Source organism: Odontesthes bonariensis, chromosome 21, assembly GCF_027942865.1.
Source record: "Odontesthes bonariensis isolate fOdoBon6 chromosome 21, fOdoBon6.hap1, whole genome shotgun sequence".
Classification (NCBI taxonomy): domain Eukaryota; kingdom Metazoa; phylum Chordata; class Actinopteri; order Atheriniformes; family Atherinopsidae; genus Odontesthes; species Odontesthes bonariensis.
This window is the reverse complement of record NC_134526.1, coordinates 30,146,159-30,171,591: the sequence shown is the minus strand read 5'-3', so window position 1 is coordinate 30,171,591 and position 25,433 is coordinate 30,146,159. Positions and strand designations below refer to the sequence as shown.

At 43.1% G+C, this 25,433-nt stretch overlaps 1 protein-coding gene across 2 annotated transcripts; it reads right to left on the bottom strand.

The window, feature by feature from the left end:
* Positions 1-1,421: 1,421 nt before the first annotated feature.
* On the bottom strand, positions 1,422-24,323 carry cog1 (component of oligomeric golgi complex 1). 2 transcript variants are annotated; one of them, XM_075453434.1, is made up of 16 exons: positions 23,961-24,323; positions 21,628-21,875; positions 21,288-21,469; positions 20,916-21,092; positions 20,660-20,816; positions 15,884-16,094; positions 15,354-15,717; positions 8,754-9,208; positions 8,054-8,200; positions 7,796-7,957; positions 6,721-6,845; positions 4,141-4,249; positions 3,828-3,937; positions 3,492-3,573; positions 3,371-3,394; positions 1,551-1,639 (listed from the first exon to the last, which is right to left on the bottom strand). In XM_075453434.1, exons 1-15 carry the CDS (start codon positions 24,264-24,266, stop codon positions 3,386-3,388), a joined length of 2,844 nt encoding a protein of 947 aa, XP_075309549.1. In that variant the 5' UTR covers positions 24,267-24,323; the 3' UTR covers positions 1,551-1,639; positions 3,371-3,385. The 2 variants fall into 2 exon arrangements, with proteins under 2 accessions (XP_075309548.1, XP_075309549.1); XM_075453433.1 differs by lacking the exon at positions 3,371-3,394 and having other exon boundaries at positions 1,422-1,639.
* Between the last annotated feature and the right edge of the window lie 1,110 nt (positions 24,324-25,433).

The window sequence follows — 25,433 nt, the reverse complement described above, 5'->3', positions numbered from 1 at the left end:
ATTAACACTCTACAAGCTTCGGTGTCGCGCATAGACGTCGTCACAGCCTATCTAACAGCCTTGCCACTTACTATTAATCCCCATTGTACCGGCTTTTTGGCTGCAGTTCCACCAGAATTCCACTGGGCGCGTCGGTGGAGACCAGAATGAACTGGGCCCAATAGAGCTAGATGCTACAAATGGTCAGTTTCACCTAAGTCTCCTCAAGAGCGCTCAGATTTGAATGTAGTTTCTGAGAGCTCAACATGGGTTTCAAGTCAAAAATCTACTGAACGAGTACATATATCCCTTTGATTTCTTACAGGTTGGCTTCTTGTTGTCCACAACGCGCTAGCATTGTGCTAATGACAGCTGGTCGACCGGTGAAAGAATGAATTACGACCAGAGGCACCGCTTGACGGCTGGCTCCATACCAAGCGACAAAAGAATTAAGATGGACTTTTTCCGCTTATGTTACCACAGCCTAAGAATCTGTGATGTTACCACAGATTCTCTCTTACTACAGCTCTTCCTTGAAAACGCTGCTGCCTCTGAGACCAACAACAAGCAGGATTGTTGCCTTAAAGCGGCATCTCCGGTTGTAAGCTATGTATGACGTCATATACACTTAAAATCCTTTTTTTAAGCAAATGAGTGGCTCTAAAAATCTAAAACTCAGCCATGGGTATTTTCTAAACATCTTCTTTCGAACACAACATTCGAATTACTAGAGAAAAAATTATATCTTGAGATAAGGGCACGCTAGGGCGTATAGCTCCATAGGACTCCATTCATTCTGGTCTCCAAAAATTGAGCGCCCCACGTGGAAAGAGGGTGGAACTGCAACCAAAATCGCCTCGTTGGAAACCGGAAATGCACCGTGAGTTGCGAATCTGTAGTATTATAGAATCTGTGACGTCGTCATCGTCTTGCTTCCCCCCCCCCCCGTTCTGTGATTGGTTCCCTAACTCAGGCAAAAATAAGGGCGGTGGTTTCCAGGCTGCCTTTGCAGTGTGAATGAAATCGCGCGCAAAGCAGCATGGGAATTCCCAGGCTACTTTGCATGTATAAATTGGACTAATTTGGAATTAAAAATGAATTGGATTTGATTATGATTGTATTACAATGAATTGCATTCTAATTGGCTTGAATTGGATTGTATCTTTAATGTGCCTTGGGATGACATTTGTTGTAATTTGGCCCCATATAAATAAAATTTAATTGAATTTTCAGCCCCATGTTCATATTCACCATAGTCTTACACCAAGTAATGTTTTGTATGCAATCTAAGAAACAAATATATCATTTGTTGTATAACTGCAAGTAATAACAGCACTTGGTACAATTCAAGTGTCGCAGAAGTGAATGACTGCAAACCTTTCTTACTATATGCTTATTGTCACATACATGAATGGATCTTGAATGACAAAACACAAAAAGCATTTTTCAAAAGAAGAAATTATATTTAATATACAGTGATTTTACAAAGTCTATGCAAAAGTAAATAAAAACAAATAATGGGTTATTTGGCCATGCCAGACAGCCAGCTGAGTTTGAATAGGGAAGAAGATGCTGTGTCTTCATCCTGATCAGCGAGTTGTCTGAAGAGGCTGCCTGGCTGGAAGCTGTCATCATTAACTGTTGTGGAGGACCGAGGAGCCTGGTAGAGGAAGGGGAAAACATCCAAGTCATTGATTTTTCTTGTTTGTCTGATGACAACATTAACACCAGCGTTCATTGAAGCATACTGATCTAGCCCTGATCCAGGTCCGTCATGCTCACAGTATAAAAACCATGTACACAGTAACAATCCTGAATGGCCATCTGCAACTACTGGAGAGTTAATTGGCTCATCATCGTTGTTTTCATTTTAATAGAAAAGATTTTGTGATCAAAATAATTTGTTATGTCCAATTTCCTATTTTCCTGGTATTATTATTATTGATTATTGATCTTCTTAAAAATGGGTACAATATGTCTAAGTGGCAACTTCTGGGATTGAAACCAGATTTCAACAATTATAATGCTGCTATACAGAAACAAAGCTAACGCTCATCCAACTTATTGTAAAATAATAGTCCTGGGTCAGGGCGACGTGCCGTAGCTCTACCACAGAGCTCTAGTGCTTTATAGAGGTTGTGCTGTGGTGCTTGTGCCTCTCACTGACTACTAATAATGGAGCTTCCTAAAGGTAGATCAGATTGGAAAAGCACAGATGCTGCACTGTGGTCTTGATGCAATATGAAACAGGAACTGGAAACTGGAATTGAAACTGACTAGCAGTCATTTTTGGGGAAAATATTCTACCGTGATAAACAGTGGTATCCAGGTACAAGTCTGCCAGTGATATGGGACATGGGTGTCCTGGATCAGGGCTGAGCAGGCTCTGGCTCTGGTGCTCCAAACAAAGACTAGGCTCTTTTAAGCTAAACATTATATAAAAAGTAGGTTTAGAGTAGACTCTTTGCATTATGTCAAAGAAAAAAAAAAAAAAAAGAAATTTAAACCCAAAGCAGCTTCAAAACAAGGGACTTATTTTTACTTTTTCCATTGTTAATATTATATGTGAGGAGTCAAAACATCATGACCACTCACATACGAAGCAAATAGCATTGATCATCTCACAACGATGGTACATTCTGGCAGCACATGAAGGAAAAACAGCCGATTAAACAGGTGGTCATGATGTTTGAGCTTCGGAAAATTCGATTTCATTTTGTCACAGCAAACGTTACTTTAGGTCACCTGAGCAACAGGAAAGCTGGAATATTCCACGGCCCATGAGCCATCTCTGAGCAGTTTGACAATGTTGGAACCACTATATGTTTGAAACATTGGTCTGTGGTCTTACCCAGAGTCACTCAGTTGGATAAAATCAAATGGATTTTATTTGTTTCCACAGCCGAGATAATTCTTTAGCCTGGTATGACTGGTGGCAGAGGGAAGTGCTTAATGTGCCAGAAGTTAACTCATGCAGATGCCATCATGTGATTGTTGGTAAAAGGACAAACAAGAATATTTCCAAAAGTCCCAGGAATGTAAAATGTGACTGGCACATGAAACTTGGCATACACCTTAACACGAGCTTGACCTTTATTGTGTGTATGTAATGGTGCGACTGGCCCCAGACTCTGCTGTGCTGCTGCTCAGTGAAATGATCAACATCTGGATGCTCCTTCATGAGCCAGAGCAGAGAATGGGAGGGTATTAAGAATAAAAAAGAAAACATTCTGAACTTTCCAACACAAACAATCACTCATTATTATTACTATAACTAACTTAATGAAGCGCTCCCAAACCGCAAACACAACTTAGGCAAACCAAAGCTCTAGTAACAATCCACACAGCAACACTACTACACTAATAAAAAAAAAATAAAAAAAAAACTTGCCTTGGTATCTTGTACTCAGTAATGCTGGGAAGGTGAAGGACAACATTTACCCCAGGTGGAACAAAAACAGTGGAACAAAGATATAAGTTCATACATTGCTGGTTCCAGAACGGTTACTGACCAACTTCTGAGCGGCATCGGAACTCCGGGAGCCCGACTTGGATTTCCGTGCATTTGACATGCTGAAAGGCAACAGCCCGAACCTGTGGAGGATAGAAAAGTCCTTGTCTCATTGGGCTGATAAAACTTTAAAACTCCACACCTATCATTTAATGTTGCACAAAGTAGCTTCATCAGCAAATCAATTTTTGCTGGAAGTGCCCAGGTCAGAATACAATTATTCTTCTCTTTATTTATTACCTGCTGTAAAGCACTTTGGTACACAGTAATGACTGTCTGTAAAGGGCTGTATAAATAAAATAAATTTACATTTACATTAACTCGTGTGAACTCTGACCTGATCTGGCTGCTGGCCAGCGGCAGGATGTTGTGAGGCTCTTGGGAGCTTACAGTGCTGCTCCGAGAGGCGAACTGCTTCTCCGAACCTGTCAGCAGCCCAAGCAGCACCTGAAACACAATGTTTAATCAACCAATCAGGAACATCAGCCAGCTGAGCAGCCTTGTGTGTTGTGGTAACTGCTACATCTGAACAGTATCCTCAGACTGTTGTAAGCATTGGTTTAATGTGAACTGAAAATTAAACACATTCATCATAATGTATTTCCCTTTATTTCATGCGTGTGTCATCATGTATTTGTGGCTGCAAATACCAAGGTCCTTTGGGAGAGGCGGTTGAGGTTGTTGTTCAGAGGAGGTGTGAACACATCCAGGTCAAAGGGGTCGATGAAACTCTCCAACCAATCGCAGATTGTGTGGAATCTAGAAGATGCACTGCACAATGTTACAACGCCAAAACCAAAGGAAAACACTGCTCTTTAACGGCCTGAAATTCCATGGATGAAATCCAGGCTTTTCCTCCGTTACTTATCTACATCACTGTGTAACACATTTGCTTCTGCCAGCTGAACACACAAGCAAAATATCTCTTTTACTTGATGTGAAACATCATGACATCATGGAAAATGGTCAACAAGCAATGCATGCTGGTTAGAAATCTCTCTCCTCTGGCTGCAGCAGCTGGAGCAGCTCCACCTCTGCCATTATACAACACTGCCTCCATTCAAAAATGGCGTGACACTTTTTTTCAACTCTTCAAATGAGTTATTGTTTGTATTTTTTTTTGTAAAAACCTGCAAACATCTAGTTATTGAGTGCAATGAAAAGGAATTCAATAATAATAATAATAATAATCAACAGTTCCACAGTTTGGTCAAATGCAAATACAGATCTGATAGAAAAACTTCAGAAAATACAAAATAGAGCAGCACGTTTAGTCCTGAGACGAGGCTATAGAGCAAATGTTAAAGAAATGCATTCAAACTTAAACTGGTTATTTGTGAAGGACCGACTGTTGTGTTCTTTACTAAATTTTGTTTCGGTAACACAGAGTCCACTCATGTTATACAAACATCTGGAATTTAGTAACAGCAAGCACATGTATGACACTAGACATGCAGTGGGAAAGTATTTTACATTACCTAAAGTGAGGTCAAATGCTTTAAAAAGAACAGTGATTTATAGGGGCATGCAGAAACGGAATCAGCTTCCAAAACCCATTCACAAATTGATGGTAAATCTTTGTTTAAAAAGACCTTAAAAAAGTACCTGTGTAATGGTAAGGGCCTTGTGGACTGATTTAGTATGTATGGAACTATCATGACTGGATAAGATGGAAGGAAACTGTGGATTTATGTTCTGGATTTCATGTAATTTGTAATGGAATTGTGAATTTTGATTAATGCATTATATAATGTACTCAATGCCATGAAATTATTTTTTGTAAAGTACTTTATTTGTAATGTATTTTGATGAGGTCCCCAAGAAGAATAGCGGCAGCTTGCTGCAGCTAATGGGGCTCCTAATAAACAAATAAATCAACAACGTCAACAATTTGCAGACAAAAAGAGATGAGATTGGGGTGGTCGGTGGTGTAGTGGGTTAAGCAAACACCCCATGTATAATAGGCTACAGTCCTCGCTGCAGCTGTCCCCGGTTCGAGTCCCGCATCGGACGGCCCTTTGCTGCGTGTCATTCCCCCTCTCTCTGCCCCCTGCTTCCTGTCTCTCTTCAACTATCCTGTCCATTAAAGGCATAAAAAAAGCCCCAAAAAATAATTTATATTTATATATATATATATATATTTTAAAAAGAGAGATGAGATTTACATATATAATATATATATATTTTTAAACTTGTAGTTAAGACTGCTGGAAGCTTATTCTCTGCCCCTTGTGTGGTGCTGATGTCTGATGTAAGTAACCTGATTATTAAGTCAAACTGAAAAAGATAAAGAGCACATACCCCTGTGAGAAACCTCAGATTCTTAGCATGTTACTCATGTCATCTGTCTGCACATCTTCTCCAAATGTTACACCTGATACTGAGTTCTGACCTTTAAATGCCATGAATCAACTTTTCAACTGGAGCTACTTATTCCAGTTCATGTTTCTGCCAGGCAGGCTGCGTAGAGGTGAATATTACATTATCAAAAGTCAAAGAGTCACAGTCAAAAGCTGCATTTCAGGCTCAGGAACTTTGAACAAGGACTAGGAACCTTTTGGCTACTCTTTGGGCTACAACCCTCTAGCTCCTGGTCCCTGTTGTAGAAGTGCAGACTACTACAGAAAAGATTGGAAAATTATCGGACTTTTTTTTTTTTACTCCCAACATGTCATTTTGGTCTTAGTCATCCAATATTTGATTCCAAAAAGGCCATTAAAGCACAGTTTAGTGGGGGAGAGACTGCAGCACATACAGTGAGCCAGAAAATGAATGAGGAGAGGGAGCAGTTATTGTAAGAACAATTTCAATCTGTCACAAATCAAACCTTTGTTCACTTTTACTTCTTTCTTTTCCACAGCAAAGTAGAGGTGTAGTAAACAACTAAGAGCAGCTCAGACTGTTCCACTTATTTATGGGAATGCTCCCAAGTGGCAGCAAAACGCTACAACACGTAGACACAGAACTGCCAGGCACCAACAGAGAGTGTACAGAGATCTATGCTCAGACTCTAAAAAAGGCATCCATGACTTAAAAGTACCAAGGGCTTTACGTTTAATTATAGCTATAAAGTCAAAGGCACCACCCTGACACCATGTCTTCACATCGTGGTCAGCAGACATAAGAATAGATTGGAGAAAAAAAAACTCTGTATGGAGCATGTTTCCACCGTGCCCATTAGCCCTCCAGCCCTGACAACGTTTCATCATGGTCTTTGTAGGAGTTCCTACCTGGGGTCTCTGTGGGAGCGGGAGCTCTTTCCCTCCTCAAACTTGCTGCTCAGTGTGGTGTTGAGGTATTGGAGGTCAAATAGCATCTGCAAGGCTCTGTTCTGAGTCATGGGGAACACACCCTCCTAATAGAAGGGCAGGAGAAAGCAGAGAAATTCATGAAGCCTACAGTAAAGCTGGATTTACAGTTGACGCGTAGCTCACGGCACAGCCGACCCGTGACGTCAAAATGACGTTTCAGGCCCCGAAAAGACGGCGCAGCGCGTTGTCGTGCACCAATCGATTTTTGTGACTTTGCTGCGCTGAGAACGACGAACCAGGCTCAGTGAGGAGGTGCGTTTGTACAGCCACCTGTATGAAACAGCACAGGGAGCACGTAAACTCCTAAAACTGGTGGACAGAGATTGGCAGAACTTTGGGGAAAGAGGGAGAGTTCTGTAAGAATGTGTGGAAGAAGCTACGAGACAGATACGTGCAGGCAAAGAAGAGGGCAGGGACTCGAAGTGGTGATGCCGGGGGCTTCAGACCTTCACCTCTTTTAAGTGAATTGTCTTGGTTCACGAACTTCGTGAAACACAGAAACACACGAAGCATTTCATCTCCCAGATACTGCAGCAGCATCATTGATGACAGTGTTCCTGCTCTTCATTGTTTTCTTCTCCACTTTCGTGGTTGTAGAGTAGCGGTAACCTTCACGTAGCAGCGACGCCTCTGTGACGGAGAAAATTGCAACTACTGGCGCATCGACTTGCGCCACCGTATATAGCCGGCACGAAATCGTGACGTCATCAACATCGCTTGCGCTAGCAGACGCGGCGACCATGCTAGAGTCTTAAGGATTAAATTAATTCCTCCACCCTTCCACACTTTGTCCTTCTTCCTGTCTTAGCTAAAGATTTTCTTTACCACCTTCTACGATAAGCCTCTGAGCCAGCAATGGGTGCCGTAACAGAGTCAAAAAGACCCACATGTGCACGGTACACCAAGTATTTTATATATAAATGTGATTATTTGGGGCAAAATCCTGTTGGTGTCCCCTAACCCATCTGCAACATCAGATTTATGTGTCATTTACCCTGTTGGGGGGCAGCTCTGTGAGGCTGTGGTAGTGCTTCAGAGCCTGATCGAGACAGGCCTGCAGTAGCTCCTGTAGGGTGGGCCGAGGAAGTGCGTGGCCCCCCACCCTATTCACCTCAACACATAGCTGGAACAGTAGAGACTGCACAAACCAAGATGGCTGAAGAAGAGACAAAAGACAAAAGATGTTTGCATCAGACCTGATTGTGGAATCCTAAGTTAGTGTCATGTTTATCAGCTGATCCGAGTGGCTGACTTGTGCAGGAAGACGGATTTTGGATGCGACACTGCTGCCCGACTCGGTCTCTTCTTGGATCTCCAGATCCTCCCAGTTTGTTACAGTTGTTAGGATGGCACCGGCAGACTCGGCATGGAGGGCTGTGCCAAACTTATCCAGCAGCACCTAACACAGCACAGTGCAAGCAAGCAGATGTTTAAATTCCAGAATGATTTAAAGCTGTCAGGACATTTTTGGAGCCCCTGGGCTCAGTAGAACAAGCTGTAAACAACAGATTGAACTACCATTACCTTATAAAGCTTAAAGGCAACAGTGTTAGTAAAACAGGCACCAGTTTTTACACCAGCAGACTCATCAACATTATCAATTATACAGCATTATATTTTTGCTCCATACCCTTCTAATTAATAATGATAATAAATCACTGAGAAGTTTAAAATACCCCTTTAATCCCATTCTACTTTAGCAGCAATTTGAGAATGTGAAGAAGAGAATTCATCTCTATGGATGAAGTTAATAGTCCCCATCTCTGCTCAAAGAATAAAAGTTTATCGAATTATTATGTTTTGTAATCATTTTGTTCTCCTGCTAAAAAACAAATGACTACATGCCATCCTGTTTTCCTGTTCTATGCTCCTGAAAATAAAACAGCTGTCGCATCAGATAGAGCAAGTTAAAATGTCATAGTTATACATCTACATTTCTGATAGGGTCTGACTTTGGCCAGGGCGGAGCTCCATATGCGGTAAGCCTCCATGCTGCAGAGGAGAAGCTCCTCCTTCAGGCCTGCCCACTTGGCCTGTGCAGGGCTGACCTCGGCGGCGGCCCTGGATTTTCCCAGCTTCTTGCCTTGTCGGGGCGTCCCTTTCACAGTGGCTTCGGATCCGCTCTGCTTTCCCAGGATGCAGTTCTTCAGGTTGGGGCAGAGTTCACCCACGGACTGGCACAACCTGGCCATGAATAGGACAGAACTGAGGTGGGTGGGCATGGAGTCTGGCGAGGCTGCGGCCAGTTTGGAGCGGATGGACGTCAAGATGTTGCGAACGCAGGTCATGCAGCCTTCACGCAAAGCGTCCTCCACGGCCAGAGAGTCTGTGAAGCGGTTAAACGAGGACGCTGACAGGGCATCAGAGAGTCCGGAGGAGGAAACGGTTATGGAGCTGGAGTCAGATCCTGCCAAGAACAGCATGAAACATGAACATTTATCAGTATTCAAAAATGAATATATCCATTTAATGCAGAGATACTCATTGTGCGGCTCGCGAGCCACATGCGGCTCCTCAAGCTTTAATTGTTGGCTCGCACTCACATGGTAGCTTATAACAATATGGTAACAATAACAATACATTTTTTTCAAATAACATACAGCGGATACTGCACAGTATTAAGTTTTTTATTAAGTATTAATTAAGGCTTAATGGTGTTTCTTAAAAGGGGGCTCTGTTAAACCTGGCAACGCAGCCCGCTTAAACCACCGTCACACCTGACAGCAGTGCACGCTAGCTCCTTTAGCCAGTGCGAGATGCAGGCACAATGGATCGGTTTTTAATTAAAAAAAGGGCAAAAGCCAGCACAAAAACCATGCCTATCTTGAATGTCTCACTATGACTACAACAACAAACTACAAATACAACATGAAGAGAGTCAAGCACATGCGTGCCAGCTTCCGCTCAGCCCAGTATTAAAGGGGAACTCCGGGGCATTTGAAGCGCATTTCCATTGCTAGAGGTTGTCAAATACTGACAGTAGGACACAGACAGGTGCAAATCTGCGCTCCCTGTGAAGCGATTGCGCTGTTCGCACAGCCTGTCATGCGAGGCTAATACGTGGTGGCTAAGGGGCAAGAGCTAAACCTTCCACGTAAAACAACAACTTGCACACAGCAGAAACGTCACACCACTTTATAAACCATCCGAAAATAAAGTCACAAGCCTTACCATCAAAACCATATGCATGGTTCTCACATTACTGGCATGGGGACGTTACAAAACAACTTTATAAACAGCATGTAACTCACCGGTTAGTTGTACGCTCGCTTTCACCTGCTCCGTGTGTCAGATGTTTAGTTACTCCTCTGCCTCCTTTAGCGATAATGGTACATGTAACAAATGTAGTCTTTTTGTAGTTTTGGAGGCGAGGTTATCTGAATTGGAAGCTCGGCTCTGCACTGTTGAAAATCAACCGATAGTGAGCCAGGTCCCTTTAGCCAGTGTGGAGCCACCTAGCGTAGCTAGCTCAATTAGCCTCCCCCTAGCAGAACCCGAGCAGCCGGGATTACATGGTGGCTGGGTGACTGTCAGGAAGAGGCATAGCTCTAAAGTCAAGCCCGTTGTTCACCATCGACCTGTCCACGCTTCTAACAGATTTTCCCCACTCAGCGACACACCCGCTGAGGAAAAAACCCTGGTAATTGGCAGCTCTATAGTCAGAAACGTGGCATTAGAGGCACCAGCGGCCATAGTCAAATGCATTCCAGGGGCCAGAGCGGGCGACATAGAATCCTATTTAAAACTGCTGGCTAAGGATAAACGTAAATATGGTAAAATAGTTATTCACGTCGGCGTTAATGACACCCGGTTACGCCAATCGGAGGTCACTAAAATTAATGTTGCATCGGTGTGTAATTTTGCCAAAACAATGTCGGACTCCGTAGTTTTCTCTGGACCCCTGCCAAATCTGACCAGTGATGACATGTTTAGCCGCATGTCGTCCTACAATCGCTGGTTGTCTAGATGGTGTCCAGCAAATAACGTGGGCTACATAGATAATTGGCAATCTTTCTGGAGAAAACCTGGTCTGATGAGGAGAGACGGCATCCATCCCACTTTGGAAGGAGCAGCTCTCATTTCTAGAAATATGGACAAATTTATTTGCCACCCTAAAGCATGACAACCCAGGGTTCAGACCAGGATGCAGAGTTGTAGTCTTACACACTTCTCTGCAGCTTCCCACCTGCTGCTACCCACCCAATCGATTAACACAAAAGGAGCAAATCCTCTTGTGCAAAAAGAAATTATTAAAACAAAAACTTTAACTGAACAAAAACATCAAACTATTAAATGTGGTTTGCTGAATATCAGATCTCTCCTTTCCAAGTCTCTGTTAGTGAATGAGTTGATTTGTGATCATCATATTGATATATTTAGTCTTACAGAAACCTGGCTGAAACAGGAGGATCATGTTAGCATTAATGAAGCAACTCCCTCTGACTGTTTAAATGTTCACGTTCCTCGAACCACAGGCAGAGGAGGAGGAGTGGCAGCTATCTTCAGATCAGGGTTACTAATCAGTCCCAGACCCAAGATTAGTTTGAGCTCTTTTGAATCTGTGATTCTCAGTTTTTCCCACGCAAAGTGGAAATCACAGAAACCTCTTGTGTTTGTTGTTGTGTATCGTCCACCTGGCCCTTATTCTGAGTTTCTGTCTGAATTCTCAGAGTTTTTATCCCAGTTAGTGCTGAGTACAGATAAAGTCATTGTTGTGGGTGACTTTAATATTCATGTAGATGTTGAAAATGACAGCCTGAATATGAACTTTAATTCTATATTGGACTCTATTGGATTTTCTCAGAGTGTACACAGACCGACTCACTGCCTTAATCACACCCTTGATCTTGTGCTGACTTATGGCATTGAGAGTGAACAGTTAACAGTGTTCCCTCATAACCCTGTCTTATCTGACCATTTTCTGATAACCTTTGAGTTTACATTACTTGACTATACAGTTTCTGAGAAGAAATTTACATATAGAAGGTGTCTATCAGAGGATGCTGTAACCAGATTTAAAGAATTAATTCCATCATCCTTTTCTTCACTGCCATGTGCAGATATGACAGAGGACGACTACCTAAACTTTACTCCAGCAGCACTTGACTCTCTTGTTGACAGCACTATAGTTTCAATGCGTACAGCACTGGACAATGTTGCCCCTCTGAAAAGGAAGGTAATCAGTCAGAAGAGGTTGGCTCCTTGGTATAATTCACAGCTGCGTGCTTTAAAGCAGACTGCAAGAAAGCTGGAGAGACAGTGGCGTTCCTCTAATTTAGAAGAGTCTCAGTTAGTCTGGAAAGATAGTTTAACAATGTATAAGAAAGCCCTTCGTAAAGCTAGAACTGCTTATTATTCATCATTGATAGAAGAGAATAAGAACAATCCCAGGTTTCTCTTCAGCACTGTAGCCAGGCTGACTAAGAGTCCGAGCTCTGCTGAGCCAGGTATTCCTTTAACTCTCAGCAGTGATGATTTCATGAGCTTCTTTATTAATAAAATTGTTTCTACCAGAGAGAAGATTGATGGAGTCCTTCCCACTATTATCACTGATGTATCATCAAGTACAGCAGCTTTAGAAGTATCTTTAGAACCTGATTTATATTTAGACGGCTTCTGTCCAGTTGATCTCTCTGAACTAACAACAGCAATAGTCTCTTCTAAACCATCAACTTGTGTTTTAGACCCAATCCCAACAAGACTGTTCAAGGAGGTTTTCCCCTTAATTGACACTTCCATATTGGATTTGATCAATTTTTCTTTGTTGACAGGATATGTACCTCAGACTTTTAAGGTTGCTGTAATTAAATCTTTACTTAAAAAACCTACTCTTGATTCAGAAGTGTTGGCTCATTATAGACCTATATCCAATCTCCCTTTTATGTCTAAAGTTCTTGAAAAAATAGTTGCAGCTCAGCTTTGTGATCACTTACACAGAAATAATCTGTTTGAAGAGTTTCAGTCAGGATTCAGAGTGCATCATAGCACAGAAACTGCACTGCTGAAAGTTACCAATGATCTCCTCTTAGCCTCTGATAGCGGACTTGTGTCTGTGCTTGTCCTGTTGGATCTCAGTGCTGCATTTGATACGGTCGATCACAGTATCTTATTACACAGACTTGAACATGTTATTGGGATTAAAGGAACTGCATTAGGCTGGTTTAAGTCATATTTATCTGATAGATTTCAGTTTGTTCTTGTAAATGAAGAATCTTCCTCACACACCAGAGTAAGTCATGGAGTTCCCCAGGGTTCTGTGCTTGGACCGATTCTTTTCACTTTATACATGCTTCCATTGGGTAACATTATTAGACAGCATGGCATAAATTTCCATTGCTATGCTGATGATACTCAGCTGTACTTATCTATAAAACCAGATGAACCCAATAGGTTGGTCAGACTACAAGCATGTCTTAAAGACATAAAGACCTGGATGACTCAGAACTGTCTGCTTCTAAATTCAGACAAAACTGAAGTCGTTATCTTTGGACCTGAGCGTTTCAGGGAGAAATTGTCTAGCTATATAGTTACTCTAGATGGTATTTCCTTGGCTTCTAGTTCTACAGTGAGGAACCTTGGAGTTATTTTTGACCAGAACTTATCATTTGACTCGCATATAAAACAGGTTTCTAGGACTGCCTTCTTTCATCTTCGTAATATTGTTAAAATCAGGAACATCTTGTCTCAGAGTGATGCAGAAAAACTAGTCCATGCATTTGTTACTTCAAGATTGGACTACTGTAATTCTTTATTATTGGGCTTACCCACATATTCTCTGAAAAGCCTCCAGCTGATCCAAAATGCTGCAGCCAGAGTTCTGATGAGAACTAACAGGAGAGATCATATTTCTCCAGTTTTAGCTTCTCTTCATTGGCTCCCTGTTAAATTCAGAATAGAATTTAAGATTCTTCTCCTTACATATAAAGCTCTTAATGACCGAGCTCCATCATATCTTAAAGATCTCATTGTAAGATATTTTCCTAACAGAGCACTTTGTTCCCAAACTGCAGGTTTACTTGAGGTTCCCAGAGTTTCTAAAAGTAGAATGGGAGGCAGAGCCTTCAGTTATCAGGCCCCTCTATTGTGGAATAAGCTGCCAGTAAATGTCCGGGAAGCAGACACCCTTTCCACTTTTAAGACCAGGCTTAAAACTTTCCTTTTTTATAAAGCTTATAGTTAGGTCTGTTGAATCTGATAGTGTGTCTGCTAGTGTGTCTTGTCCTGCCTCCACCTCTGGCACCCTCTATACTTTCATTACCCCCTACCCGAACCAGGGTTTGAATCCCCACCCCGCTGTGACCGGTGTGCAGTTGGTGAGAGTGAGTTGTATGGCTTTGTTTTTGCTGGTATTTTTAGTGATTATAGGACTGTTTAGGTGAGTTTGTCTGCTGAATCTGCTAGTGTGTCTTGTCCTGCCTCCACCTCTGGCACCTTCTATACTTTCATTACCCCCTACCCGAACCAGGGTTTGAATCCCATTCCCGCCTATCTTACCTCTTTTATTTCTCCCCCTACCCGAACCAGGGTTTGCATCCCCACCCCGCTGTGACTGGTGTGCAGTTGGTGAGAGGCTGAGGTAGCTTGTGGCTGTAAAAGATGGTTCTATATATGGATCTATATAGGGAGTATAGGGAATTACTCACTGAGTCTGGTCCTTTATTTATTTATTTATTTTCGTTAGCACAAGTTTCTTGTGTTTACCTTGAATAGGGATGGCTCAGGTGATCCTGAAACATCCCATAGTTAAGCTGCTATAGGCCTAGACTGCTGGGGGGCCTCATCTGTCACACCTTTCCTCACTTTACTCTCTTTATGTATATGTGATATTATTGTGGTCATTAACTCGTGTTTCCCTGTTCCAACAGATATCCTTTGAATGGTGTTACAGTGCCGCCGCCGCCGCCGCGGCCCCCCCCCCCCCCCCCTTTCTGTCTTCTCAAACCCCAGCTGGTCGAGGCGGATGGCCACCCTTCCTGAGTCTGGTTCTGCCAGAGGTTTCTTCCTGTTAAAAGGGAGTCGTTTCTCTCCACAGTCGCCTCAGGCACGCCGCTCAGGCCGGGAGATTGGACCGAAAAACAAAAAGTTTTCAGTGCAATCTGTTGGTTTTCTTAGCTAGGAAATTGTTTTTGAATTGGCTCTATATGAACGAATTGGATTATTTTATGAATTATGATTATTATTAATTAATTGAATTCCAATTGGCTTGAATTGGACTTACTATCTAAGTGCCTTGAGATGACATTTGTTGTATTTGGCGCTATATAAATAAAAATGAATTGAATTGAATTGAATATTTGCAAAAGGGGACTCAGTATGTTGTCGTAAAAGTGGCTCTTCTCTTGATTTTGCTCTGCCAATGTGACCCTCGTGAAAAAAATAGTGAGTATCACTGATTTAATGGGATCCATCCAATAATTTCCCAGCCCAAAATTTCAATAAAACTGTGAAGCACTTTTATTGAGGATGAACTGTCTGGTGATTTTTAGTCATGATTCTGAAAATATCGATATATATATATCGCAGTATCGATAAAATTGCTCAGCCCTACGAACCTGTGTCTTGGGAGGGCAGGTAGTGCTGGAGGTCATCAAGCCTGGTCTTCAGCTTTGCGTCCAAGGAGCAGCAGAAGTTCTGAACACAGGGTGTCAGGGCCTGTGTTTTCATGGCCAGGCCACTCCTCTGCTGCTGGTGCCCCCGCTGAGTGATGCTGACCCACCCTGCATCGCTCAACAAGTCTCCCGAGGTCTCTGTCCACACAAAGGAGGCCACGTCGACCTCATACTGGGCACCGCGGGTGGAGCCAGGGTTGGTACCTGAGGAGGAGGATATAGTCTGGCCCTCCAGATCTCTCACAGCTGAGGTGAGGAGCTCCACAGAGCTTGTTGAAATGGCTTCAGTTTCTTCTTTGGTGATGGCCTTGGGGAATGAAAGGAAGGAGTCATTGTAATACCACAATGTGTCAAATTGAAAACATATCAGTGTTTAGACTGAATCCAACATAAAAAAATTCAGGCAGCTATTTAGTTCCCCTACTGGAAACCATTAACTGCTGTGATATTCTGGACGCTGGACAAGCACCAACCTGCAGACGCTGAAGGAAGAGCGGCTGCAGGAAGTCATCCCACACAGCCAGGGGGCGCTCCAGCAGCTGCTGACACACAGTTCTCCAGTGCTGACTGATGGAGTCTGTGGACAGCAGGTCCCACACAGCATCTCTAATGGCTGCGAGCCCCTTCAGGCTTTTTACGTAGACCAAAAGGCTGCCAACACCATGACATATGTCCTCCTTACAGCTGACAAAAGAAAGACAATGGAAAGAAACCAATTAACTAGGGCTGTGTTTAAAAAAAATCGATCCACGATCCAATATCGATTCACGCTCAAAAAACACGATATCGATCCAAAAATGTGTGGATCTATTTTTTTTTTTTATTTATTTTTTTTTTTTTACGCGGAGGCGCACTATAGAAAGCGAGTGCCGGCAAAACGAAATCGAAACTTAAGGCGGCAAAATGGCTGAATCAGCAGCATCACTAAAAACACCACCTGGATTGAAGGCAGATGGTTGGAAACATTTTGGATTAGAGAGTCAGTCCAGGTAGAAGCCCAGAAGGGATGCAGATAAAGTGTGGATGCTTGGGGGTTAGTTTATGTGGTCCAGTGACGATCTGTCTGTCCTTCGGTGTGATGTTGACTTCTTTTTTCAATTAAGCCATCTGTTACATGAGCAACCTCCTGTATGTCATTTCACAAGTCTCTGGTTAAAAGACTGTGGGCAGGGGGTGCTTGAAGTTTTCCAATATGAGGGCCAGTTCATTTTAATTTATTTATGTTTTATTTGGTCATTGTTATTTAGTTCTGGTCATTGTTAATTCTGCCATGGTTATGTTACTTACATTTCAAAATAATACTTGTATTTTTTACTAAAATAAATACTTGATACTTGACTCTTCTCTCTCTCTGTGTCCCTCTTACACATACACAGATACAATCACCAACACATGGGGCCGTTTTGTCTATTGGACAGTATTTATTTCCATTATGTCTGTAAATAGATCGATATCGAATCGAATCGGATCGAATCGTGGATCGAATCGGATCGTGACCTTGTGAATCGAAATCGAATCGATCTAGGGAATTCGGATCGATTCCCAGCCCTACAATTAACCAATTATCAAAAATCTCTGCTAGTCTAGATGATTAAGGATGATGTTTTTTTTCTAAATTAAATAAGAGCAGAAAACATCAAGACCGCATCATAAATTTGTTTTAGCATAACAAAAAACATCAAATTAAAAGTACATTTCCACAGCACTGTTTGGTTACAACTGTCAGGCCGCCATCATCCTGACCAATGACACATCCTCACCACTACACAGTCATGTGAGAAAGATTTCATCCAATAGTTTCAGGATCCTGGACCATGCAGTTTTTAGGAGTCAACTTTCTCTGACGATGCATGCTGTAACTCCTCAGATGAGTCGCACTTTGGAATTAAAGGACTGATCCAGTAACAGAGTTGGAGACTTTGTATTGAGCTCTTTCAGCAGCCTCTGTCAGAGTCAGAGCTGTCAGAGAACAGGGAGTGTTGGTGAGACACCAGGAACCGTAGGATGCTGAGAAGTAGAGTGCAGTGCTGTTTACGTTGATGATTTCTACAGCAAAAGTCGAGCCTAAGGCAGTGATGAATTATTTACAAAACTCCAGGGGCCTCATGTACAAAGCGTGCGTACGCACAAAATAGTGGCGTACGCACCTTTTCACGTCAACGATCAGATGTATCAAGAACGAAAAGACCGTGGAAATGTGCGGTGCCTCACGGCAGCTTCAGGGCTGGCGTACGCACGTTTCTGCAGCTGTTGATTCTTTGGCGACACCTAAGGTGATGTTGGGAAACTGTTATAATAAATACATGTGAAAACAATTTGTCGTCAGACAGTGATGTGCACATTTGAGACACATGAACAATTAATACTGATAAACAATTAATACACCCATGTGTCTCCATTTACACGAGTGGATATAAAAGCAGCGCAAAGTGGTGCAATGCATACCATTAAAAACAATGGCTGCTTTAGCAGTATTAGAAGACTTTGCAAATGGTGCAATTAGAAGAGAGCGTGTGTTCACTACAACAGAGAGGATTTGTGGCATATGATGGCGACTGGCTCATCAGCCGTTTTGAGGGAAATCCTCCTGGAACTGTGCGCAGAGCTGCGGCCGGCGTTGGAGCGCAACACAGCGAGGAGCCATGCGCTGCCTGTGCTCACAGGTGATGTGCACACTGGGGTTCCAACCGGAGCATTCCAGAGGGAGCTGGCCAACCGATTGGGACTGTGCCAGCCGAGCCATGCCAGCCGTGTGGGACAGAATTATCCGCATCTGAGCCACGTATATCAAATTCCCAACAGGCCAACATTAAAGCTCAATTTGCAGCGAGAGCCGGTTTTGTAATCGGGGCTATCGACTGCGCACACATTGCTATAAAAGCGCCATCACATGATGAATTTGTATGTTAACAGGAAACATTTTCATTCGATCGATGTACAGATCATATGTGATGCATAAATGCAATTAACCAACATTGTGGCGAGGTGGCCTGGTTCAACGCACGATTCATACATTCTGAGTAACAGCATCGTTGGGAACAGACTACAGGGTGGCACTGTGCGTGATGGTTGGCTTCTTGGTGTGTAACTTCATTCTTGTAATGGTCCTAATATTATTCCCGTGACGCGCATTGAGTATGTGCGCCCCCAGTTTCTATCCCGTCTTCACAGCATCATTATTAGGCTATATTATATATATTAGTCGGTGGTTAAAGTTAGTTTCTTGCTGTTTTTTGCTGGTTAAACTTCAGCTTAAGATCTTTCTAACAAGCCCCTGATCGTCTCTGTGGGCATATATCAATAACCCCGTGCGTAAAGTGTGAAATATCTCAATCAGCCTTTTCCCCGGCGCACTTCTGCACGTTACTGTATGAACACGTTGTTGTGAGTTACACAAAAACATCGGTATTTACCTTGGGGGTAATCAGAGTGACCCACATGAGCTCCCACCACCCCATGAGAGAGCAGTGTCACCCATAGTTGCGCCGACTCTCTGTTCAAACCGGGTCGGTCACCCCCCCACCCGCCTGTTTTGGCCACACTGCAACGGTGGGCAGCCAGTCTCCGCTTCACCTCCACCTTAATGTGGGACCACTTCTTCTTCACCTCTGCTTGTGAGGCTTCTCAGACCCCCCAGCATTAACAGCCTCAGGCTCTCCCACCCACTCCTCTTGCGTTTGCTGCTTATGCCGGATGACAGCGTACCAAAGAGTACATTTTTGCGCGCCTCCACTTCGGACAGTAGCACTTCCAATTCACTTTCAGTGTAATTTTTCTTTTTTCCCGTCTTACTCATGTTTTTTTTCTTTATTTTCTGATCGTACACAGAGGGGAATCGCAGGTGCAGGGCTCATTTAAATATGATTTGCGTATTTAAGTAGGGGCGTGGACAGGGAGGAGTTGGGTGCTCCGACATGTGCGCTCAATTCCACGTTGATTGGGATGTACAAACGAAATGTGCTTGGATACATGCGTGCGCACATATTCGTACATCCGACGTTGGAGGTCATTTTGGTTTGGCCGTACGCCATGTTTCAGTAGGAAATCCACGCAAGTCTTTGTACATGAGGCCCCAGGTGTCCAAGATTCCTTTCCACAGCTGGCTGCACGGATAGCTCCATGCAAACCTCTCGCAGCTTTTGTTATAAAGTTGGGTGGTTGGCATAAAATATGCAGATGCATTAAAGTTGTTATTGATTATAGTTTTATAAGCTATAACCTTCATATGTTTACTTCGTTACAATGCCTACATACCCTGGATACAGTGTAGCATGAGGGATTGAGGTTCAATACCAACTTAAAACTACGGGCTGTGCAGACTAGAGTGCAGACCGAGCAGTCCCCTGCTTCCGAGCAGCAAACACCGTAACAGGCGCAGCTATCGGCAGCAGGCAGTGATACGAAGGGAGAGAAATAGCGCCAAGCGATTGTGAGGTCTGACTTTTTCCTTGAGAACGATTTTGTGATGCAAATGTATTAATCTTTTGAACGCATATTGTTTTGAGAAGCAAAACGCTTTATTTTTTAAGCCCCAGCCAACTAGCCGGACTCAGGCTGGAACTCGGCTCACAGTACGCAGCAGGGGGTAAGAAAATGTTCATAAATAATATTGCTAGTATGGGATGTCATACAGCTTCATGTCAAAACAGGCAAACTATCCCTTTAATAATGTCATACTTGTCCTTCCATAAGCTCAAAACACTGAGCTCAACTTCATTTATAGAGCTATTCTTGGCCTTCTCCCATCCCACCTACAGAGCCATGTTCTCCAAAAGAAAGCACAGGCAGTTACTGTCTCCCATCTCAAGATTTACTCCTTTTAATAACACCAAGTCTGTACTGAGCTGAGGAAAAACTGCTAAAATATACCGTCCCCTACACTTGGAAGTATTGAGTTTCATAAACAATAGCTAAATTAAAAAAGAAAGTGATTGATAATAACTACTGGCATAATAATCAATCTGCAACCATTTCGATTCAGTCAAAGGCAAAAAAGATAAATTGTTGTTTCTAACTTTTTACATATGAGGACTTGATGTCCTTCCTCATCATGCATGCAAGGACCTAAATAAAATGAATTTCTGGACAGTTTTTTTTTCCAAACAAAACAAGACAGCGGAAAATGTCAGCTTAGTCTGGGAAACATTCTTACTGCCATTTCTAACTATTTTCTGGCTTTTGGGACTTTTAAAAGACCTTTGTGGACGACTAGCTGGAGCAAACATGAAAAACACCAGCGGTGTCCTTACGTGTTGATCCACTGCTGCAGGGTGTCCCGTAGCTGTTCTCTCTGGATTGGCTGTGCCAGGGTGCGAAGGGTGGGCTGAAACTCAGAGATGGATTCAGGCAGATACTTGAGCCAGCTGCCGGTGCTCATCTCCTCCTGTAGCACCTTTCTGCCTTTAGCTGAGGAAATAATGCAATGTTTGCACTTTTTCAAACTGTCCACTCTGAAAGATACCCCAGTCTGATATATCCTCACATTCAGATGTCCCCACTGTTTACCTGCAGGGGTGGTGGAGGTGACGTTCTCCAGCATGGAGAAGAGCATGCCACAGCTCAGGGCTCCCTCCCCCGGCCTGAGGGCTCCCTCTGGGGGCAGGTAAAAGACCGCATAGGCCTGGAACAGAGTGGTGACCAGCAGCTCCACCAGGCTGCAAACCTGGGCCTTGATCCCTGCGCCTGGAAAACATCACATTTATCAACTGGTACATATTTCTGATAGTTCGTATTATATTAATTTATGAAGACATTTACCATTACAAAGATTAGAAGATTACAAGACCATTACAAAAACCTTCTTTGCTTCATGTCTTTTGAATGTAAAATTAATAATGGCGTACGCTGACTTCAAATGCGTTACAAATAGAAGAATACCATGCTGTGGTTGGTTCAGCAGCTGATGGATTGAGGCTTTCCGGGCCAACAAGAAGTCAGCCAGGGCCTGGCGTGGCGAGCTGTCCTCCAGCAGCATGGTGGACACCAAGGCCTCAGCAATGGCTTGGTCCGACACGGCCCGACCCCGCAGCAGAGACTTGCTGTCCAACAGAATGGTCGACCTGCAGGAAGACCAACTGTTTATCAACCAACTACTCAGTTCTTCTCCTCACTGGATCTTGTCGAGTCGAGAGCAAACAGGACCAATCGCAAATTCTTTCAGTTGTGAGGCCTAGAGTTAGTCCTTTTAACCTTGCATGTAAGAAAAAAAATCCAGTACCTAAAAAGTCCAGTGGTAGCAACCTGTCGGACCAGGATCGGAAAGCGGGCAAAGACCGGGCTGTAGAGGCCCCCCGTGGCAGGCTCCAGCTGCAGCTGACCGTGCAGGTGGCAGCACAGCAGGTACAGCTGAGTGGCTTGGAGGTACTGGGATGCTTCCATGGCGCTCCAGATGCGCTCTGGGATCTCTAAGAGGAGCTTAATCTGAGAGGCCATGGTGTAGAACTTCTCCTGCCACTGCCTCTGGCTCTACAACAGGACACACAGGCACAGACCATCTCTATATGTTGGAGGACAGGAGGGCTTTGGACAACCCGCTTTATACAGAAGAGTAACGATAAAGATTAAGATCCGATTTATTTATTGGTCATGCATACATGCATACACACGAAATTTGTCCTCCGCTTTTAACCCATCCAGGTTGGCACCTGTTGACACACACATGCACAAGGGTCACACACTCAGAGACAGATGCCAACCTGGAGCGGTGGGCAGCCATGAAGCGCCCGGGGAGCATGGGGGGTACGGTGCCTTGCTCAAGGGCACCTCAGCCGTGACAAGGAGGTGGACTGACACACCTCCAGCTATCAGTTCCACCAATCTTTTTTGAGTGGCGAGAGTGGGAATCGAACCGCCAACCTTCCGGTTATTGGACGACCGACTCTAACCACTGAGAAGTACAAACAAGACATGTAGTGAGCCTAAACTGAGGCTGCTCTGTATGTTAAAGGGACACTCCACCCATTTGCATTAGGCTTTGCATTGTTAGAAACCCAGTCATACTTTTGAATGGTCATGCAACACTCTCTCATTTCCCCCTGAGACGGGAGAAATCCGTATTCACCTCTTTACACTTCCTCCTACAATGACGCAAAAATCGTCATTTTGCGTCATTGTAGGAGGAAGTGGAAGAGGGGTGGATTTCTGTTGAGACTACAAGCGCTAGTTCTCACCCTTCAACACCGCCCATAGGGGGGTTGGACCTAATGCGCTAACAGACCTATCACAGATCAGTGCCAGTGCTTTAGACTGGCAGAGAGCTGGGGCGAATTGGTGGCGTCCTGGAGACCTACTTTAGAATACCTAAAGTCAACTGGAAACGACAGCCAAAGCCTACAGGGCCAAATGGATGTCTTTCTGTAAAGTAAGTTTGTTTTCTTTGTTACTATGTCAAGGAGTACTCTTGCTAACACGCTAACGTGGCATGTTCATTGCACAAATAGCTTGCAGTTATGCAAGCTACTGTGGCACGCTAGGCTCAAATGCCATCACTCACTTTGTGATCAATGTTTTGTCTAGACAATTTCGTCTAACAGCCTACTGGCACTTTCTTGAGTGGGTCCTGCAAGGAGAGAGATTGGGCAGAGGGCGTCGTGTCGTGCAGGCTATCCGCCAGAACTACCCAGCTCCAGACGACCAGTACTGCGGGCAAGTGGAGGACGCTCAGGAGAAGCTATAGTTTCCTTGTTTTATATTCATTCAACAGTTGTATTGTTTGTATAGTTATTTAATTAAATGGTTAAAATGTACGTTGTTGTGGTTCTTTCTTAGTAATGTTGCTCCAAGTGTATTCGAGTTATTGAACGACCAACATTTCAGAACTGGAACCACCTAGCTACTGTTACCTCAGATGACAAAACGACAGAATTGTGATCATAGCCTACCTATAATTACTATAAATTATGAAGCATTACAAGTATACATTGCATTATAAGTTTGTTGCAAATCAGTTACCTCCTTCCAAGTTTATGATGCTATTCTAAACTTTGTTGAAGGCAGACAGGAGAGAAGGAGTGACATTTTGTTTTTTAATTCACAAAATAAGAATTGTCATGAACATAAAGACACACAAACAACATTATCCACACTATAAAAAAAGAGGTATTGACCCTGTGATTGAGTATACAGTAAGGTGCTCGATGGAAGTGCAAACAGGTAAGGCAGTGACATGATTTCCAGGTAGCGTAGAGTCGGGTGGAGCTCGTACACTCTCGGGGGAGTGGCCTGCGGATCTTGAGCATTGCAATGCACTATGGGGATTGTTGTCTTTAATCCACAAGCACAAAAAAGTCATTTTCTGCCTTTTCTCGGTCAAGAAGGCACCAAATTAAAAATTTATGCTACTATTCTACTACATATATGGCCCACTTTCAATACATATTCATGTCTCCACTGGTGGAATGTTCCTTTAAGTATTCATATTTACTGTCATGAATAGAATAGAGATGATATAAAAAAGCATTTGTGCATTTTGAAAAGAAATGTAGTTTGATGATAACATGGAGCTTGGTGCAGGTGTACACCTACAACAGATGCAGACCGGTGACCACTCACCTCCTGCCTGGCGCTGCCCACACTGGCTCTGCCATGTTTCAGTAAGTGGCAGTACTGCTGCATATCCTGGATGGACTGGACCACGCTCTCTGAGCACAGCCTCATCTCTCCGATGGTGTCGGCGGCGTCGATCAGGTCCCGGTACCGCTCCCCCACCATCTGCCTCAGCTCCTCTTTCTTCTGCTCGATCTCCCCGCGGACTTTGCGTTCCACCCGGCGGATGTCCTCTGTGTTGTAGCGCTCGAAGAGAACCGCCGGGTCCTTAATCTCCGAGACCCGGAGAGACAGTGACGGGTCTTCTGCCATCGTAAAACCAAAACAACCTCAGCCAAAAGCAAGAATTTCAACCCGGAAATCCGGGGGAGGCGCACTTCCTGTCTCCACGTTAGCAAAAATGTGACGTCAACGGAGATTGGTGTATTCATTGGTCGTCAAAGCTGTCTGTCAGGGAAGATCTAACACTCATAGACATTAGATAGATAGATAGATAGATAGATAGATAGATAGATAGATAGATAGATAGATAGATAGATAGATAGATAAATACTGTATTCATCCCAATTTGGGAAATTGTTTTGTTGCAGCAGCATACAGTAAAGATATGAAAACAATTAAAGTAAAAACAAGCAAATAGAATAGAATAAAATAAATATAAAATAAAATAAAAATAGTGAATAAACATTTGCTATATACAAATCTACAGTATGAAGTTTTTTTGATTTTTTTTTTGTTTTTTTTTTTGTTTTTGCCATTGTTTTTTAGGAGAGACTTCAAGCCTATTGAGCTTGAAGTTCTCTTCCAGCCAGAGGGGAGGTGTTGTAGGTGTTGTAGACCATATACATAATATACCTAGGTGTATGGGCATAAATTGCAAATGCACAGAGGGTGATCTACAAATACGCCTTGAGTTGCACGCGTGTTTTGCTATCCACAAATACAAATTTCCTATTTGTAACGTGTTGGTTTTTACAAATGTGTAAATATATAATTTTCTATTTGTAAAACAAAAAGCCATTTGTAAAACAGAAAATCCTGTTTGTCAATCGTGACTCAGCATTTGTGGATCACCAATCACACGTTCGTATGAACGTATGAACCAGCGGGAACTGGTTCTCTCTCTGGTTGTCTCTTGCTGTTTTTTTCTTCTTCTTCATATTCTGAAGGTTTCATAGTGATACAGGCCTGAGGAAGTTGCTATGAAACGGGAGCGTCAAAGCTCTGTAGTGAGCACTTCAAAAATGTGTGTGTTTGGTTTGCATGAAATGGCGACGGATTAATATAAATTAGTATACTATACTATAAAATTAGTATAAATGGATGGATAATATAATATGATACAAATATAACGTAGCTTAATAATAAAAGTGAAATGAGTATGCTATCATCATCATTATTACTATTTTTAGATAGATAGTTAGATTTTCTACTGCGGTCAAGTGAGCAGACGTTCGTTTTTTCCTGATTTAAAGTGCG